This window comes from Triturus cristatus, chromosome 10, assembly GCF_964204655.1.
Source record: "Triturus cristatus chromosome 10, aTriCri1.1, whole genome shotgun sequence".
In the NCBI taxonomy this organism is placed as follows: Eukaryota; Metazoa; Chordata; class Amphibia; order Caudata; family Salamandridae; genus Triturus; species Triturus cristatus.
The window spans coordinates 1,109,241,429-1,109,253,940 of record NC_140593.1 but is presented as its reverse complement, the minus strand read 5'-3'; the positions used below and the strand labels follow the sequence as shown (position 1 = coordinate 1,109,253,940).

The window sequence follows — 12,512 nt, the reverse complement described above, 5'->3', positions numbered from 1 at the left end:
AAGCCTCTCAGAATCCACTGATATGGGCAAGGCCAAGTTGTTTGCGGAGATCCTATTTATGTAATTGTACTTTTGATCCTAGTTCTCCTTCTCCTATGCATATTTATCCCTAGTTTCCAGATTCACTGATGGTTAGGGAAATCAGTGCAGCAGGAATGAAGTTAAGGGATTTAAATTCATAGGTTCTGTGTTTGCCAAGTATTTTCTCTGTTTCATATTAATCTATACTCTGGTCAAACTGTCTACCACACTTACATGACTTACCTCAGGATAATACACAACATCCTTGAACACTGCACTGGCTAAATTGATATCATGGAAAAGTTGTGGCCTTAATCATCCTGAAAAGACCAATTTAATGCTAGCATAACTAGATCAGCATTATATTAGTTCTTTCCTACTGAAAATCCACCTTGACGCAAATTTAAACCCAACCTTCTCATCAGCATGGGGTGTGTACATAGATTCTTCTCATCCTTTGGGACCTACTCAAAAGGAACGTCCAACTTGATTAGAAAATTAGGATATTACAAACCTCCACTTATATACACATATGGCATGCTTCATCTAGTGCAAGTTGCTATATTTGACAACGTTTTCCCACTGCTTAATCTTTATTTCCCCCATATTAACACCCTAGCATTTGTGACAATGGACTGGCCATGTCAGAGGCTTACTGTCTATAACTTGCTTATGGAGAGGTCACTTCAACCTGACCGCTAAATGATGCTATTTATTGCGCTGCTGAAAATGGAACATTTACCACCATATTAGCAAGAGTCCTTCAGGTCATGGAAATGTGCAGCCTCATGGATGAATGGTGCATCCATTTTACTCCTTGGTGCCCAATTTATTTTTGAGGCTAGGTTACCAGCTGTTATATAGTCATCTTCTGCCATAGGTTAACAGTGTGGCCTACTTACCTTGCATACTTTCAGACCGAACTCCCGTCTTGCTAGACCCAAGGATGCCAGAGGGTACTTTATATACCTGCCCATTCAGGTTCCCTGTGGATGCTTTACTTCATACTGTATTTAACATGAGATCTGATCGGCTATCACTGAGTACATCATGGGGAATGTTGAGTCAGTGCCCCATTACTTAGAAGTTCAGTAAGTGTTCAAAGTCTGTAGCTGTGGGATTGTGACCAGTAAACTAGCAGGTGTTTTTAAATATATTCTGACAGCATTTAATCAACTGGAAAAGTCCATATTGACACTTGAAAAGCAGTTTGCAGAGAGGTGTAAGGATGCTACACTGGCAGATGTTAACCAGCACCTGCTCCCTTTTACGAGACAGCAGTCCAAGAGATCAAATTGTAAAATCTCATGGCACTCTTGAAGGATGTACTGGTATAATGGGTGGGAGAGACAAGGTAGAACTATGGGGAGGATGCTGGAACAGTGGGACTGAAAACTGCTATAACATCGCTCTATAAACCAAATGGGGTCTTACCTATACTAGTGAAAAAATATTTGATATGTTTGTTGACCTCTGCTTCATGCTTTCAATTGCCAGAGAGACAACAGTCACATCACATGTAAAGCCTTGCCTAGATGCAGTAGCCATTGTCTGAATAGATAACAGAATGCCACTTAATGAACCCCTTAAATATAGCAGAGATGCAGATTGCCAATGGTAGCCTGTCTAATAACAAGACCACAAGCTCCAATAGCCTAACAGCCATAATCTAGAATGAATGAAAAGACTTATTGGACCCACGGCTATTTACACAGAGGCATTAGACACTGACCGGTGGCTTCCCTGCTACTAGGGAGGAAGATCACTAAACTTCTGAAATCCAACATGGCTGGCAGACTATACCATTCATATCCTCCCTTTTCTCTCTTTAATCTTGCTAATAACATAGCTGCCAAGGTTATCGAGTCTAGAATTAACACTTGATGGGCAAATGAGTCCTTCTCGATCTAGTACGTCCACAGCACGTAACGTGTTCACACTGCTTGCACAAAAAGATCAAGTTAGGCCAGGCTTTTAGGCATTTTCATTATTTTGAGATCTAGAGAAGACCTTTGATTTGCTTTCTGTTCACAATCCTGGATGGAAACGGGCATTTATATGGTGGTTCTGATTAAGCAGTTATACACCAATCAGATAGATATGGTACCGTCACCTGTGTCCTCTCTCATCCCTACTCCTCGCCGTTATAATGGAGCCACTTTCATGCTAGGTAAGAGGGCACCATGTTCATAGAAGAAAAGCTTTTTCTTTTTTCTAAATGTTTTTCTTTTGGTTTTTGCAAGTTGCATTAAGCAAATGACATAAAGGGCAGAAACACACACCCTTCAACAGGAGGTAGGAACCTACAAGCAGCTCCCCTCACAGGGCCGGTTCAAGGCCGCAACAGCACAGTTCAGTAGGATAAATGACAGTATCTTCACTGTTGGGCAATACATGCATAAAAGTCTTCAGGTAACATCCTCTGTCACTGTGGTAGGAAACTGTATTACATAATGGTTCAACCAACACCCCCAGACTTTTAAAAACTTGCGAGGGCAACCTCTGCTTTTATGTGTGACTTTTTCCGCCACCATCTAGAAGTCCATCCCTAACCTCCATTTCCTCATAGTCTGGACCTCCGGGGCCTCCAGTGTCACACTTGGCTACTACCAGTCCCCGGTTACAAAAGAGGGGCTTTATTCAAGGGATATCTACATTGCCCGGTACCTCAGGCAAAACCAAATTGGGCTAGGTTTCCAGCACTTTACCACGCTTGCTCACCACTCACATCCATTACTCCTGAATGCCAGGCAGTGCAAAGTGTATGAATAAATGTACCCAGTGTCCTCCCACATCTCAAACCATCCGGCGATGCCGCCCTACCCATATGGTGCAGGGCGGTCCCTATCATAATAGATTCAATGTAGAAACTTGAATTGAATCAAGTGCAGTCAGGACTTGATGGCGACCTCTCTTGGGTGCATCAGGGCTGCCTCCCAATCAGTGTTCTCTAGTGCACCCCCTAAATCTTCCCCCAGCGTTCCTCAGCCTGATCAGCAGGTTTGGCAAGTTGTTATTGATGGTTTTATAAGTAAAGTAGATTGCCTTCGAGCACAGCTCTTCCTGGAGCTGTCTACCCTCGAGAGGGGCGTATTCGAGATGATCCTAGTCCCACAGTCCCTCCACCTGCCAACTGTGGTGGTGTTGGGCATATTTAAAGTACTGATTTGGGCTCATTGTAGGAAAGTACTCCTTTTTGACATGGTCACCCCCACTTTTTGGCTGGTATCTGATGCAATTTTGACAATGTGCACTGGGTTTCTGCTAACCAGCTCCTCAATGCCAGATCTTGTTCCATAAACTGTACAATTAGCAATACCTTTAGCACTCTCTGTAAGTTCCCTAGAAAGTGGTATCCCGGGTACCTAGGGCCTGAGATACTAAAGCGGGCCCCTAAGGGCTGCAGCATGTATTGTGCCACATGCAAAGCAGATGTGCCCCTGTGATATCTAATTCGATTCTTGGATATTTCAAGTGACCAGGGAACCCATGTGCAGGACACTAGTGTTTACGAGTTTCCCAGCTACATGATGGTTTCTCTGAAACGATTGATATTTGGTATCAAACATCTCATATTAATAAACCCACACTGATCCCAGTGATGGGTTTATTAATTCATGCACCCAAAGGGCTCCTTAGAGGTGCCCCCTGAAAACCTACCAACTTCTTATGTGCTGGCTGACTTCTGTAGCCCAGCCTGCCGCCACGGTCAGGTTTCTGACTCCCTGCAGGTGAGTGCCCGCATTCTCTGAGGGCAGAAACAATGCCTGCTCCGGCCGGGAGTGTTATCACCTGCACCAGGCGATCAACATATCAAGGCAGGAGGCTTCAAAGGCCTCTGCCGCCTTTGATATGCGACCCAAGGCCTCCCCAGACAGGAAAAATGCCACCCCCTGCCCTGGGTGCATTTGCTCTACACACTCAAGCAAGAAATGATTTCCCACAGTCAAAGACTGAATCTAGACCTATTGTTTGTATAAGAAAAAGTCGTTACTTTGTTGTTTTCATTTTAGAACCAAGTATCACTTAATGCAGGTAAGTTATGCAGTATGGTTATGTAAATACAGTAAATACTTTACAGTTTTAATAAAGCTTTCTGTAAATGTCAACTTAAGTACAGTTTAGACGTTGCAATGTCAAAGGATAGACAGTTCAATGCAATGAATAAGAACACAATGCAATCCGATGGAGGAAACAAAGTTATGTAGTACCAGATAGGTACTCGACTTACTTCCTCAGGCTTCAGGAGATGGAGACAGCACAGGGCAAGGTTTAAAATCAGGTAGGTACTGCACCACCAGCAGCACTGGGGTGGCCGTGTGCAGGGTGCAGCGTCTGGTGTCCAAAGCTTCTCAATAGAGGTAGTCTGTTTAGGAAGGAGGCTGCAGGCTTGGACCAAGAGGCTGGATGAGGGCGACGATGGCTAGGCAGGATAGCTGGGGGACACCTGGGCACCATCAGCTGGGCTCCCCAAAGTCGGGGGCAGAGGATACAGGAGTGCCTTTAGGTGTCTGGATTTTTCCGCTTTGTCTGGTTGCGATCGGGGGGGTGGGTACTTCAAACTGCAGGCGTTGAGGAGTCATCTTGGAGAGGTCAGCCATCGGTGCAGACAAAGTCAGGATCACTGGGGAGACTTCTCAGGGTAAGTGGTCCTCTTCTTCTTAGGTCGTCGAATCTGAAGAGGCAAAGTTCACGGGTGCCCCGATATACTAGATTGAAATATGTAGGATGTCTCTATACTGCAGGTTACACTCATCTGCTCTTCCTCCCCCTAGACAGTCTGCTGATGAATAGACCAGGTCCAAGAAACCTGTACTTCTTAACCACTGGGAGTTTTAAAATGTTATAGATTGCGGCAGGCAGTGTGTGGCACTTACCTCGCCCACCCAGCAGTGTATTCGGAATTCTGACCATTAACACAAGTAATACATACACAAGACATTGGTCTCTAAATAATACAAGTTGTTATTAAATGAATACGCAAACACAACACATCTGTCCCAGAGTGTGTGGGAGACTGACCATGTCTTTACTACCGGCTTTGGTTGTTGGAGGTTCTGTTCACAAACTGATAGCATTTATTTGAACTGTACTCCTAAGTTGCTGCACTTCCAATTTTGAACAAGGATGTTTTACAGTACTATACATCTCAACAAGTTTGATCCGACAATAATTCCAGCCCATCGTAGATTTTCTCGCACACTTGCAGACTTAATTCTTCTAGTAGGGCACGGTCCAGAGATCAGAAGTTATTTGAAGGTTATTAATACAGTAGCCACAATTGCAAAAATATCCCTGGAGTCCTCCCCAATAATAACCCCACAGGGTTACGTAGCTGATCTACCAAGATCAGTTAAGAGGTTAAAAGCAATACTGCTCCTGCTGTTTAAATGTAGTGTGGTGATGGCTTGTTTTAAAAGTCCCTCGTAGATAGCAACATTGTGTGAGAGACGCCGTATTTTTCTACAACCCTATTGAGACCTGATCCTCTCTTCAACCTGCTGTATTGCACCCAGAAGTTATCTGTAGATCCATTGTGAACCTATTTTTGTAAGCTCAATCGAATTACGTAACCAACCTCTCTGTTTGCATTTCTGTAATAGGCAAGAAATTATAGTCTCAGTAGACACAGATTTGTCCTTTCTGATCTATTCAATGTAGTTATTTCATCTGATGGGGATGAAAGCAAGAACTATATGGTTGTCGATTGGCTAGGTTTTTCCTTCAGATGTATATAGCCAAAATGACCTGGGATAATGTTTATTCATATGTTATTTCTTTGTACATTATGCATTATAAGATGTTGCTGTTTGAGCTTATCGAAAAGGTATAAAAAAAATTGACTATACTATATCTAACCCTGAACAGTTTGTCAGGCTGGAAATCAAGGTTAAAATTCAGTTTTCAATTCCAGGTGCATGCTTAGGGGATAAATGTTACCTCTCAGCATTTCAAAGATCCAAACAGAGACAGTAGGTCCAGCAAATGGTCAGTTCCATCCCCAAAAATAAAGCTAATTCTCTCCTGCGTTGTAGTACCATGGAAAATAAGTGGTCTGAATGGCCCAGTGCTATGTGTTCTCAAAAATAAATATTCTGAGAACACCATGCAAAAAGGAAAACAATGTCGTCTTAGCCTTGATACATTCTGGTTATCCCTGGATGCAGTGCTTGTAGCATTGAGCCCTCCTGTCTGAGTTGCCAATAATATTGTGCACCAACCATAAGAATCCATTCAAACTTTAACACGAGTCCCAGCCAAGTTAAAAAATAATTTTTGTTATGGGCAGATGTCCATTTTGGATGCTCACAAGGCTTGTTTGTGTTACTTGGGCCTAAGCATTACTCTAAATTGTGTGACCAGTGTGGACTCATGCAATCTAGAGCCATAAAAGAGCAGGAGGCAAAGCTTCTTTTGGTGCTCCATGAGTGCCAGGCTCAACTTTTGTCTCACTCTAGGTCCCTCTCAAAGTCCAAGTCCTCAACTTCATGGAATTTATCTAACAATAAGAAGAAAAAGCACAAGAAACATTGCTGGAGGAATTCTTAGGCGTCCAGACACTTATTCTGTTCCAGGTGTAGGTCACTGTACTGTTACCCTTCTCGACCAGCCAAATCTTTTTTGAATCCAGTGTTAGTTGAGGCCACCCTGTAGTTGAAGCCAGAGTTACGTGAGGCCACCATAGTGCTGGATCCAGCTTTGACGTCAGTGCTAATCCCGGCTCCAATCACACACTCTCTCAACTCACCCAGAATTTCCGCTGTGGAGCAAAGAGCTCACGGAACTAATCCTAGGACTCTAGATTAGGCAGGGACGTTACTCCCAATTTTAGTTGTGCCTAAGCTTTGCAATGAACTGATTGAAAATTATTATCCTGTGACAACTAGGCTCATTCTACCAGGGGCAGGGCCACAACATTAACTCATTCTGGACTTATGCTAGAGAACTACTTGGGTTTGGTGACCACCTTCACTGAGCGCTTCTGATTCCAGAAATAAGGCCTATGTTGATTGTGCTATTATTTACTATTGGAAGCATCAAATACAGTGGTGGAGACACCTCCTTGACCGAGTTTATAACTTTTTCAAATCTATACCAAATAGAACCAACTTGCTCCTTTTTTATAAGTGACATATTTTCTGCATCCAGTCAGACTCCTGGGGATATTTTTAAAAAGTAAACTGGAGTATCCTTCACTGATGATAATTAACACTTTAGTAATGCTGTAACTCTATCAACTACCTAGAGGGTGTGTAGGCCATTTCCTGTTCAACTTTTAACAGTTGGATGTCTTTGCTGCACTTCTATTCCAGTGATCAGTAGCACTGCTGACAGATACTGTGCTAATCGGAACAAAAGCAAATATCGTTTTTTTTATTGTTGTGCGTCTGTCTTCTCTAATTTGTCTTTACAAAATAGGATTTATACTAAGTGAACAATAACATATTAGCAATTAAAAACAGTTATTTCATTGTTTGTTCAGACTTTACCGATTTCCATTAGAATTATTTCACTTCTTCTTTTTGATCATGTAAAATTTGTTTTTGAAAGCTGTTTTGTCTTCATTTTGAATGTCTGGATTGATTGGAGATATAAAAGATGTTCGGTAAACTGTTAGATGCGTAACCAATCTTCCTCTGAGGAGAAAGAGTGTCAGGGTAGAACATTACCTGTTAATGTAACAAATTATACTTCAAGTTGCATTTACTTGTGAAATTATGTGAACCTTTGTATACGTTAGGATTTAATATGTCAAATGAATCAAGCACATTTTATGCAGTCTGTGCGAAAACGACCTTCACAAGCGGTCTTTAACATGCTTTTTTTCCTTATGCAGGCACTGGCTGGTGAAATCAGCCCTTTCTTGTGCAGTGGGAGCCATCAGGTACAGAGAGACTGCCAGCCCAGTGCTTTGAACTGCTTTGTGGAAGCCCTCTCTCAGTGCGTCCCACCTGTTCCCATAAGGCCCTGTGTGCTGAAATATCTGGGCAAAACGCACAACCTGTGGTTCCGCTCCACACTCATGCTGGAGCATCAAGCTTTCGAAAAAGGTTTAAGTCTGCAAATCAAACCCAAGCAGACAACTGAATTTTATGAACAAGAGAGCATAACCCCTCCACAGCAGGTAAGGACTTCTCTGGTTCTAATTTCAAAACTAAATTGAGCAGTCTGGCAGGTAGTTCTCCGAAGCGGTTCTTTAAAGTGCACTTAATATATTTGTTTTGATTCACAGTATATGGTTTTGTTTTATGAAAATTCTGACAACTTGCTGAATCCCTCTTTGCGCCTGTGGAGAGTTACAGTTTTTACTACATTCCCCTACTTGTGTATGGGATTTATCCTTTAATCCTCCCAAAAGTCACCCTGACTCCACTGATAAATCTTTACTCCCATAGAGGAGTGTGATCTATTATGGAAAGTCCACAGTTGGTAGAGAAACCTCTTGTTAGGGCAGTAATGTCTGGCAACCAAACGCTCTTTGAACAGAAAGGAAGCAGTCTGGTTCATGGAATCTTCAACCTTCAAGCTTATTTGTCAGTGGAGAGAGTAAATTGCGTTGGAAAGAATTTTAACAGGGATTAATTCAGGCAGTGAAATCTGAAGAAGTATGTGTTCGAGGCATATGAGCTGCAGATTACACACTTGTGCATAGATCGCCATCTGGTGTTGGGCCCGGATGTTTGCAGTTGTTTTTCCTCTTGGAAAGTCTTTGGAAGCCACGAGGTCGGTGACTCCTCCTTTGGATCGTATTGCGCATGGGCTTCGGCTCCATCCTCAGATAGTTTTTTTCCGCCATCGGGCTCGGATGTGATCTTCGCGCTCCGGTTCCGAACAGGTTTCCAGTTCAATCGACGCGCAATCCTCGCCCCAATTCGCGGTATTGTTTCGATCGCGATCTCCACACTCGGCGCGTCTCTCATCGATCAACACCTTCGACTCCACTCGTCGTCGACGACGGCCTTCGGGCCTACCCAAGCTCCGGTCCTGGCTAATGGAAAGGACTCCCTTCAAGAAGTGCCCTCGATGTGGGTCCAAATTTCCCCACACTGATCTCCACGAAGTATGTAACCTCTGCCTCTCCCCTGAACACGAGGCTCGAGACTGTCCGGCGTGCAAGTCCTTCCGGTCCAAGAAAACTATTCGAGACCGAAGGGCAAGAAGAACCATGGCACACTAGTTGACGGCGATTCCAAATGACATCTTTGGAGAGGGCGTCAAAGCTCCAGAAGAACACCACACCGACGAGGGCCTCGTCAGTGCCTCCGAAGCCGAAGATTCAGATGTGGAGGACATCACTCCGGCACAGAGGGTCGTGAGTACCAATTTGCCCCCACACCTTCGCCAGCACCGAAAAAGGCTTCGGTCACGCCTTCGCATCCGGTCCTAGGTAAGACCACGGACACTGCTTCCCACACCGCACCTTCGGGACCGGTAAAGAAGCCGATTAAGCCTTCCGGCGGCTCAGGCTCGAGCCAGCCCACCGTTGGTGCCGAGAAACACTCCTCCGCACTGACACCAAAAAAGAAAATGGCCTCCTCTTCGGCACCGAGCTCCATACCGAAACACTCGGTGCTGAAACCCAGCTCCAGCTCCTCGGTACCGACACCATCCCCGGCACCGACAAAAGCACACAAGGACACCGGCACCGAGATCTCGAAGCCGAAACCCATCTCGGCACCGACCAAACAAAAAGCCCTTTCCAAGCCGCATAGTTCCAAACAGGACACTAAAGCCAGAAAACCAACGGCCCGATGCCTTTGGCGCCGACGGATAAACCACCTTCAGAAGAACTCTTTACACCGGATCCATTGCAAAAGACATTGACTAAGGATCCCAAAACCGGACATTTGATGCTCAGCATCAAAAAGAGACAGCTGGAAAAACCTGCCCCAGCTCCAGCTCCACCTCCAAAGAGGAAGGACTCTGCTACCTCACCTTTCAGAATACCTTCCCCACCTCTTCCACCCCCTCCACCTTCCCCTCCTCCACCTTCACCACCCCCTCCTCATCATTCCCCAACACCCCCTCCGGATGATGATGATCATGATGACACATATGATGACATAGGGGACATGCCCCATGACTTACCTACAGGGGACCCTACTCCCACAGGCTCCCCAGATCCATGGGACGACTATAATACCCCCGACATCCCTAACGTCCCACAAGATGATCTCTATCCTTCGAGACCATCCCCACCAGAAGACTCATTGGGGTTCAACCACTTACTCCAAAGGGCTGCACACTATCACGGGGTAGATCTCCATACCGACCCCGTGGAGGAGGATTTCCTCCTCAATACTTTCGACACCACGCATAGGGCCACCTCCATACTGCCCATGCTCAAAGTAGTTATAAAACATGCGCCAGAGGTCTTTAAAGACCCAGTCAGAGCCAGGGTCATTAACCCGCGCATTGAGAAAAAATATAAAGCCGCCCCTACAGATCCCTCCTACATCCGAGGGCCAGCACCACTAGATTCCCTCGTAGTGTCCACAGCACGAAAGAGGTCCAACTCCCAGGCGTCAGGCGAAGCACCACCACCTGACAAAGAGTCAAAACTCTTGGACGCATCCGGCAAGCGCACTGCATCACAAGCTGCCAACATATGGCGTATCGCTAATACACAAGCGCTACTAGCAAGATATGACAGGGCCCATTATGACGAACTAGAAGCCATAATGCAACACCTCCCTGACAAATACAAAAATGGGGAAAACGAGTTAATTCAGGAGGGCAAAACCATCACTAATACCTCCATCCGTTGTGCCCTAGATGCAGAGGACACCGCCTCCAGGTCCATCAATACTAGCGTCCTCCTCCGTCGCCATGCCTGGCTGAGGATCTCAGGATTTAAACCAGAAGTACAAGCTTCCATCCTGAACCATCCCTTTGACCAGGAACATCTGTTCGGCCCAAAAATAGATGAGGCCCTAGAAAAGATGAAAAAAGACACGAATACGGCGAAATCTATGGGAGCCTTACAATCACACCCTCCCAGGCGTTCCTTTCGCCGTTCTTCCTTTCGGAGCACATCCAGAGCCTACTCCTCTGATACCGCTTCCACTTCATATAAAGCCCCTACCCAATCCACCTTCACAAGGGGTTACCAAAGCAGGGGCAACAATAATAAAGGCATAGGCAAGACAAACACCGCCCGCTCTGCCTCCACACCTACCCAATGACTTCCCTCCACTCCCCCAGACCATCCCACTCTGGTCGTGGGCAGACTCCAAAATTTCCTTCCTGTCTGGGCTACCATCACCTCAGACAAATGGGTAACACAAATAATTCGGTCAGGCTACTGCCTAGAACTAATATCTACCCCCCCAAACATTCCAACCAGACAACTCCTAATGTCACAGGAACATCTAACATTGCTAAAGCAGGAGGTAATCTCCCTCCTACAAAAAGGGGCGACAGAACAAGTTCCTACCAACCAACGAAATATGGGGGTTTACTCCCTATATTTTCTCAAACCAAAAAGGGACTAGACCCTACGGCCCATCCTAGACCTCCGGCCCCTAAACACATACATACACTTAGACCATTTTAACATGGTAACACTTCAGCAGGTACTTCCACTGCTCTCCCAAAACGACTTCCTGACCACTTTAGACCTAAAAGACGCTTATTCCCACATTCCTGTGCACAACACTCACAGGAAGTTCCTCAGATTTGTAGTGGACAACCAACACTACCAATTCAAAGTACTCCCATTCGGAGTCACAACAGTACCACGAGTATTCACCAAGTGCCTAGCAGTAGTGGCAGCACACCTGCGGAGACCACACATCCATGTCTTCCCATACCTAGACGACTGGCTGATAAAAGCCAGCTCATACAACCAGTGTGTACAACACACGCACGCCACTATCCAGCTACTTCACGAACTGGGCTTCACAGTAAACCACGCAAAGTCCCATCTACATCCATCCTACATAAAACAATACCTCGGTGCAACCATAGACACCTCAAAAGCGCTAGCCTACCCCAGTCCTGCCAGGATTACAAGCATTCAGGCTCTATGCGCAAAATTTATGGCCCAACACTCTGTTCCAGCTCGGGTGTTTATGCAACTAATAGGGATGATGGCCTCTTGCATATTCATAGTACCTCACGCAAGACTCCAGATGCGTCCTCTCCAAGAGTGCTTAGCGCGCCAATGGAACCAGGCCCAAGGTCAATTAACAGATCTGGTGTTGGTAGACGGTTGTACCCATCGCTCTCTGCAGTGGTGGACCACCACAAACCTTTCCAAAGGTCGACCGTTCCTGGACCTGGTTCCTAAGATAGTACTGACAACGGCTGGGGAGCTCACCTATTACATCACACCATGCAGGGCAGATGGACACCTCAACAAAAGTTACTCCACATCAACCATCTGGAGTTACTAGCCATATTTTTAGCCCTAAAATCTTTTCAAACACAGATTTCAGGTAAGGCAGTCCTAGTCCGCACAGACAACATGACAGCCATGTACTATATAC

General features: G+C 45.4%; 1 protein-coding gene across 3 annotated transcripts in view; it reads left to right on the top strand.

Annotated features, from left to right (window-relative positions):
* TRRAP (transformation/transcription domain associated protein) overlaps nucleotides 1–12,512 on the top strand; it is a 1,075,110-nt gene that overhangs the window by 910,361 nt on the left and 152,237 nt on the right. For all 3 annotated transcript variants that reach the window (XM_085629333.1, XM_085629332.1, XM_085629331.1), the window contains one exon: nucleotides 7,859–8,146. In XM_085629333.1, the coding sequence (XP_085485459.1) occupies nucleotides 7,859–8,146 (288 nt within the window). The remainder of the gene's footprint in view (nucleotides 1–7,858; nucleotides 8,147–12,512) is intronic.